At 53.6% G+C, this 6,773-nt stretch overlaps 1 protein-coding gene across 1 annotated transcript in view; it reads right to left on the reverse strand.

Moving 5' to 3' along the window:
* Window positions 1-5,880: 5,880 nt before the first annotated feature.
* Window positions 5,881-6,773, reverse strand: part of GRASP (GRP1 (general receptor for phosphoinositides 1)-associated scaffold protein) — a 7,903-nt gene continuing 7,010 nt past the window's right edge. The window contains exon 9 of the mRNA XM_008566151.1: window positions 5,881-6,767. Coding sequence (XP_008564373.1) covers window positions 6,621-6,767 — 147 coding nt within the window. The 3' untranslated portion in view covers window positions 5,881-6,620. The remainder of the gene's footprint in view (window positions 6,768-6,773) is intronic.

The raw sequence follows: 6,773 nt of genomic DNA on the forward strand, positions 1-6,773 counted from the left end.
TCTCTGGTGGTGGCTTTACAGAGGTGCAGGGGTCTCAAGTGGCAGAAGATGGCAGAGCAGAGAGAGTTCCTCATTCACTCTCCTTTAAAGCCTTTAGAACCACACCCACTATTCCAAGAACAGATCAATCCATTCAGGTGGGTACAGTCCTCACAATCCAATCACCTCTTCCAGGCCGCACCTTTCAACTACCACAATAGCATTTCCTACCCTCTTAACAGTCACAGTGGGGGTCAGTTTTGGGGGGATATTCAATCCAAGGTAGGGCCACCACCCATACCAAAGCTTATAGCATGAAGCAGAGAGCGATGTGGGCCAGTGAGAGGCACAGGTCCTCAGCTCCCAAGGAAGACAAGAGAGGTGAGGGGCAGAATACTGGCAGTATTTACAGTCCCAAGGTTTTGAGTGAGACAGAGCTCAGAGGTCTCTAGAGTCATCATTCAACGTCCATTCAATAAATCCTGATGGAGCATCTGGAGGGCTTTTACAAATACTGACACCTCAGCCCACCCCAGAACTCCTGGTTCGGAATCTTAAGGGAAAGGGGAGGACCCTATCTGCTGTTAAATGTCCCCCAGGTGATTCGTTGCTGTGGTTGGTAACCACTGGTCTTGCGTTCATTCTACCAGAGATGGAAGTTCCTCAGAGAAAGGGAGGTCTGTGCCAGGCCTTCAATCAGAGTGAGATTTGAAGGGCTCCAGAAGAGTGTGTGTGCTGGAACCCAGGTGGGCTGTCACTCTGGGGGGTTGCTGAATGGGCCAGACCAGCTGTGGGTGAAGCTGTTAAGTGACTCTGCAGGGAAGCAGTGGGGAAAGAGACCCAGGGACAGTATTTGCATAATTTTTACTTTTTTGCATACATTTGCATGTTCTCTCCTGAAAGGTCAGACTCCAGGAAGGGAAGATTCGCTAAGGTTTAGGAGGCCTCCCTTCAGCAAAAATTCATGTGTCTTGCAGTTTAGCAAGGGTGCTTCCCCTACCCTCACCCCAGTCCACCAGCTTTTGGACCAGGCAGGGTTCTGCACAGGAGTTATGTTGGTTGAAATCAATTAAGTTTGATATTCTGAATTTACTGTTTATTCATTCATTTGGACATACCTGCCTTCAATCAGTGCTGTTTGAATGTCCTCTCAGGGCCAGGCCTGTGCCAGCCACAGGTCACAGAGGTGAATGGGTGAGGTTCACTCCCTGGTGAGCCAACAGTGGGGGGTGAAGAGAGGCACTGGGGACCAGATGAGATGGGAGAGTGTCACGTGATTCAGATACAGGGTTATGGGGTTCCAAGGAGGCTCCACTTTGTAAGAATGTGGAGCACGACTGAGGAAGGGCTGCAGAGGTGGGCTCTAAGGAGGGAGAGAGGCTGTTCATAGCTCACTGGCTGATGGCGGAGGCCTGTCTCTGCCCCTCTCCACCGTGCACGGTCAGGGCTCAGAGTGGTGCAACGTGGCTGCTCTACTTGCCTGCAGCTCATCTCTAGCTATTTGACTCTACTGAGCAGCCCTCCCTGGTCCCGTCCTCTCCATAGCCCGATGTTCCTTTCTCTCTCGCTTCCTTCTTGCCCATCACTCACTCTTTCAGGTCATTGCATCCACCCGTCAAGCAAGACCAGGCAGCCTCCCAATCAATAGCCTGACGTCTGTCCTGACCTTGGGGACTCCCACAGCCTCCCTCACCTCCCCAGTTTCATGAGTGACTGACTGGTGAGCAGAAAGTGCCTTCTACAGTCTCATCTCTTCTCCTCCTGCTGCCATTCAGCTCAAGTTCTCTGGTTTGGTCTCCAGAGAAAATGGGAATATTCGTGGGTTCACTCCTTCTAGCAAGTTTTCTTACACGTGACAACAAAGCTCTTCTCCAAGCCCAAGGCCTTTTTCTGGTCCCCAGAACCAAGTCCCAAGAGCCCTCCCCTCTCCTCTGCTTGATGGCAATGTCCTCACCTTGACGTCCACATCCGTGGAAGCTTGACCCCTCGGACCTGATCTCCTCCTCCCTTTGTTATCTAGCACATCTCAGACCTGCTCTTTCAGGTCCCACCTTTCATATACCCTCCACACCCCCACCTCTTCTTCCACAAGTGAGTTCTATGGCCTTAGAGGATGAACTTATTCCTCACCACCTCTTTAACCCCATCCTCACACCCCTTCCTCCAGGAAGCCTTCCCTCTCCACACTCTAGGCTATGGAGACAAACAGATATGAGAGAATCCTAGCTCTGTTGGGTCCCAGCTATGCTCCCTTAACCTCTCTAATTCTGTTTTTTCATCTGTAAAATGGGGACATACATAGCACAGAGATACCGTAGGCCTAAGTGAGGTGCTGGATGTGGAAGTGCTGCGCACAGTGGGTGCTCTGGGAGAAAGTCTCCTATCCTTTCCCTCTGGTGCAGTTGCCACCTCCTGCCCCTCAACTCTGGCCTACTGACTGGAACCTGCCTTTGTCTTTGTGCACTGGCAGCTTCTGCTTCCTCCCACAGGCAGAGGAGACAGGACCAGGGGACTCGGGGACACTAAGACACCATCTCCCCAGGATGCGGGGATCTGTGGGGACTTCAGATCAGAACTCCCTGTGCAGGGCTGTGTCCTCACCTCACCAAGCATGAGACCTGGAATAGAGTCCATTCTCCTGTCCTGGAATTGTTGAGGGCCCTTTCTGGCTTGGGGGGAGGAAAGACTCCCACAGAGTGGCCTGAGGCTTTGAGAGGAGCAGAAGGCTGGTGGGAGGTGAAGGAGGGGAGGCAGGGCAGGGGAATACCGACCACACAGTGTTCCGAGTCCCTGCTCCCTTCCTCGTATAACTTCGTATAATGTATGCTATACGAAGTTATTACGTAGTGTCTTCTCTTTAAATATAGATTTTTTTTTTGGCCTCAGTACCCCAGGGGAATACCGACCACACAGTGATCCGAGTCCCTGCTCCCTTCCCACCCACCCCCACCCCCTCCACCAAACACGATCCCTGGGTTAATTTTTAGCATCGCAGCTCGCACATTAGTCATTCCCTGTCACCCACCTACACGGCAGGAGGCTGCTGTGCTAGTGCTGTCATCCCATCAGCTGAGAGGTGGGATCCAGCCCCACCCTGGGCGCCCCTCACCCTCCCCTGGGTGCACATGGCCAGCCAGAAGCCTCATCAGCCTGGGCAAGGGGGTACTGACATCAGTCCCAAGACTAGTTGCATGGCAGGGATGAAGACAGGCTGGTGGAAAGGGTCTGGGAATCCACTCTGGGAAGAGAAAGCCAGGGAGGTCCCTGCAGCCTCCCACTCCCAGTAAGGTGCTAGGCTATGCCCAGGCAGCTGCTCTCCTAGCAGCCCTGGGCTCTGGGAACAAAGGTGTGAGAGGTCCCCTCCCCTAGACTGCAGCCCCTGGGAGCTGATATCTGTCATCACTGCAGAGCAGCTGTTCAAACAGGGAGCTTGGGGAAGCTCCATTTTCTCAATAAATTGTCCTCCCTTCTTAGGACCAGGGAGGCCAGGGTGGCCAGGTGCAGGAGCCACCACCCAGTCCCAAAGGGATTTTGTGAGGAGCCCCCAGATGTCAGCTGCAGATGGAGCAGAGGAGGTGCTGTCTCACCCCCTCCCCCAGGGCTGAAATGTGGAGAGGTGGTGGTTACCCCCATGCAGAGTTAACCCCAAGGAGGCGTTCACTCATTCAGCACGTTTATTGAGCACCAACTATGTGCCAGGCTCTGTGTTGGACTCTGGAGGTGCAACTTTAAACAAGGCTGGGGTTCCTGCCCTCACAAAGGCAAAAGACAAATACAAAAGAAGTCGGTATAATTACAATTGAGAGAAAGTGCTATAAAGAAAAAAAATAGGGAATTCAAGATAAAGAATAATGGAAAACAGGGAACTAATTTAGATCAGACTGGGGAAACCTCTCTGAGGAGGTGATGTTTAAACTGAGACCTGAGGATGGAGGAATTGGTCTTGCAAAGAAGAGTATTCCAGGCTGAGAAAACAGCCTGAGCAAAGGCTAGAGGCAGGAAAGAGCTTGGCATATTTGAGGAACAGGAACAGAAAGAATACTGAGGCTTAAAGATAATAAGTGACATGGAAGGAGAAACAATCTGAGATTGAAGTGAGAGGCAGGGTCAGACCCTGGAGGGTCTTATGCAGGGCATCCCAATATAATTGCAGTAGTTGGGCACTGCACAAAGGCTCTGAGTTGCCAAATTGTTGCGCTTGTGTGGCTGCTGTCAACCCAGAAAAAGGGATGCCTTTTTGTAATTTACTGCCCAGGACAATGTGATATGGATAGGCCAGGGTAAAGAGTTTGGACTTTATTCTTTTATTCCAGAGGAAGCCGTAATAATGAATTTTAAGAGAGGAGGGTTGTGACCTGATTTCCTTTTTGAAAAGATCGCCCTGACTGCTGGGGCAAGAGAGGAAGCAGGGAACCCACCAGGGGGCAGGTACAGTAGTGCAGGAGGGAGAGGGTGGGCAGGTGGGCTGGTGGGGAGGGAGGGTCCATTTAGACCTCTCTTAAAGCCACTGCTTATATGCTGCTGACTGGTGGGAGGAGCACTAGAGAAGGAATCTCAAATCCCAGGCCCAGCGCTGCCACTAGCTCACTGTATGACCCTATGTCGTGCTCTTTTACCTGACTGTAATCCTGCCGACTGGGCCAATTGTCGAGCTAGGGCTGGGTCTGGAGCTCACAGACCCCTCAAGCCCGTTCACAGACTGGGTCACAAACCCTTCACATGCCAGGCTGGGTCCCCATACTCCTCACACACAGGTCTATGAGCTAGGTAACCGGCAAAAAGGTCCTTGGAGCCCCAGGTTTGAGAGCATGGCCACGCATGCAGATGCCAAAGGCAGATGTCAGCCAAGCTGTGGCGCTGCACATGCACACTAACTCCACCCACACACACGCGATTTGCTTACAAAGAATGTGCCGCACCACTCCCAACCATACCTAAGGCGAGGGGGGCCTGATTAAATTATTCTATTTTCCCAACACCCTAGATAGGTCACTTGCCCTGGGTTACCTCAAAGAAGGTGGCGACCACCTCCTGAAGATGCTTTGGCACACATTATTTTGGCACATGCTGTATCGAGGTCTACTATGCACTAGTATCGGGCAAGAATAAAGCCATAAGACAGAAAAGGTACCTGAGCCCTGCCACAAGGAGCGTACATCCTAATGGGTGGGGAGGGCAGGCAAGAAACAAAGCCCATAAAAGTCAAGACAATCTCAGGCAGTGATGGAAATAAAACGGGGCTCTGACACAGAGGGAGGTGTGACTGTATTTTTGACTGGGTGGGAAGGCCTCTGGGAGGCAGAACTGAGTGCTGAGGGAGGCAACTGTGGGAAGAGCAAGTGCAAGGACCCCAATAAGTGTAAGAGTGTCGGAAGTGTGTCAGGCACAGGCAGCAGCCCGCGGCCACAGCAGGCAGCAGGAGGCCAGATGAGAACGTGAGGCAGGCCGAGGGCAGATGCCACAGCACAGGGAGTCAGAATCCCATGCTAGTACTGGGAAACTGCTGAGGAGTTCTAGAACAAAGGAGTGATCTGTGATTGGACCTGTCTGGTTTCTGCCCCTCGGGGAGACCTCAGACATTGGGAGACGGGGTGCCAAGCATACTTATTTCCACAGGGACAGTTAGGGGCTTTAGACAAGCCTTGGCCACCACCTGTTGTGGGTATTTGGGAAGAGAGGCTCCAGATGCACTTAAACAAGAGGCTCGAGTTCTGAAGAGGGTGTGGGGCCTCTCGTTCAGGCCCAAACATGCAAGTTAAAATCTCCCAGACTGTTTCCCTGGCTTCAGGCTGCAAGAAATGAAGATGTAAAATATAGTGTGTGCTTGGAGGGGAGTTCGCGGTGGAGTCAGAGCTTGTCCCGGCCCCATCCTCCCCCTCAGGCAGTCACCACGCTGACACAGATGCAAAAAACCTCAACTTTATACAGCTTGTGGTTCAGAAGCAACACTATGCAAAACGGTGGAGCAGTCTGTGCTGCCCCCACCCCCCCTGAACATGCCTGTTCTTGTCCCCCAAGGGGCACAGAACCCAGGACCCCTGCCCTGCAGGACCCCGCTTGTTACAGGCCCCTTGGAGGGGCCAAGCCCTTAGGGGTCAAGGCCAGAGGGAGGGGGACCAGCACCTTATGCCCCCTTGAGGGCCCACTGGTTCACTGGAAGAGTGTGTGTGTGTGTGTGTGTGTGTGTGTGTGTGTGTGTGTGTTTCACTGGAAGTGTGTGTGTGTAGGTGGGGGAACGACCATGGGCCATTTCTCCCCAAGGCTGAGGCTGGGGGAGCAAGTAAAGCTGAGGAGAGGGCTTCGTGGGACAGGGTCTCTCACCCCCCAGTGGGGAGTTTTCCTGTACACCCACAAGGCACTACTGACCCAGACTGTAGGATAGCACGCCCCATCTTTAGCCCCCAAACCTTTCCCAACACCGATTGCCTGGTTCTCCCCCTGCCCCCACTGTGGTGTAGGAGAGGAGGAGAGAAGGGTCTGGGCTCCCCACTGGCCCGGCCGACCAGGCTGGCGGGGGCTAGCTAGCAAAGCCCCTCTCCCGCTGCTCTGGGCTCCTGGGGTCCCATCGGCCCGGCACCGCCCCCCTTTTTGCACTGGCTGTTAGGAATAAATAAATAAATACGTCCCGGCCCGCCCCGCCCCTACAGCTGGCTCTCCTCCTCCTCCAGGGAGCGGTTGAGTCCGGGGATGAACTTGAGCAGCCGCCGGCGGAAGCTGCGGTACTTGGTTTTGCGCAGGCCCGGGCCGCACAGGGCCTGCTCGCGGGCCTCAGTCCACAGCGCGCCCGCCGCGCC

The sequence above is a fragment of the Galeopterus variegatus genome, unplaced genomic scaffold (genome assembly GCF_000696425.1).
Source record: "Galeopterus variegatus unplaced genomic scaffold, G_variegatus-3.0.2 Scaffold224, whole genome shotgun sequence".
In the NCBI taxonomy this organism is placed as follows: Eukaryota; Metazoa; Chordata; class Mammalia; order Dermoptera; family Cynocephalidae; genus Galeopterus; species Galeopterus variegatus.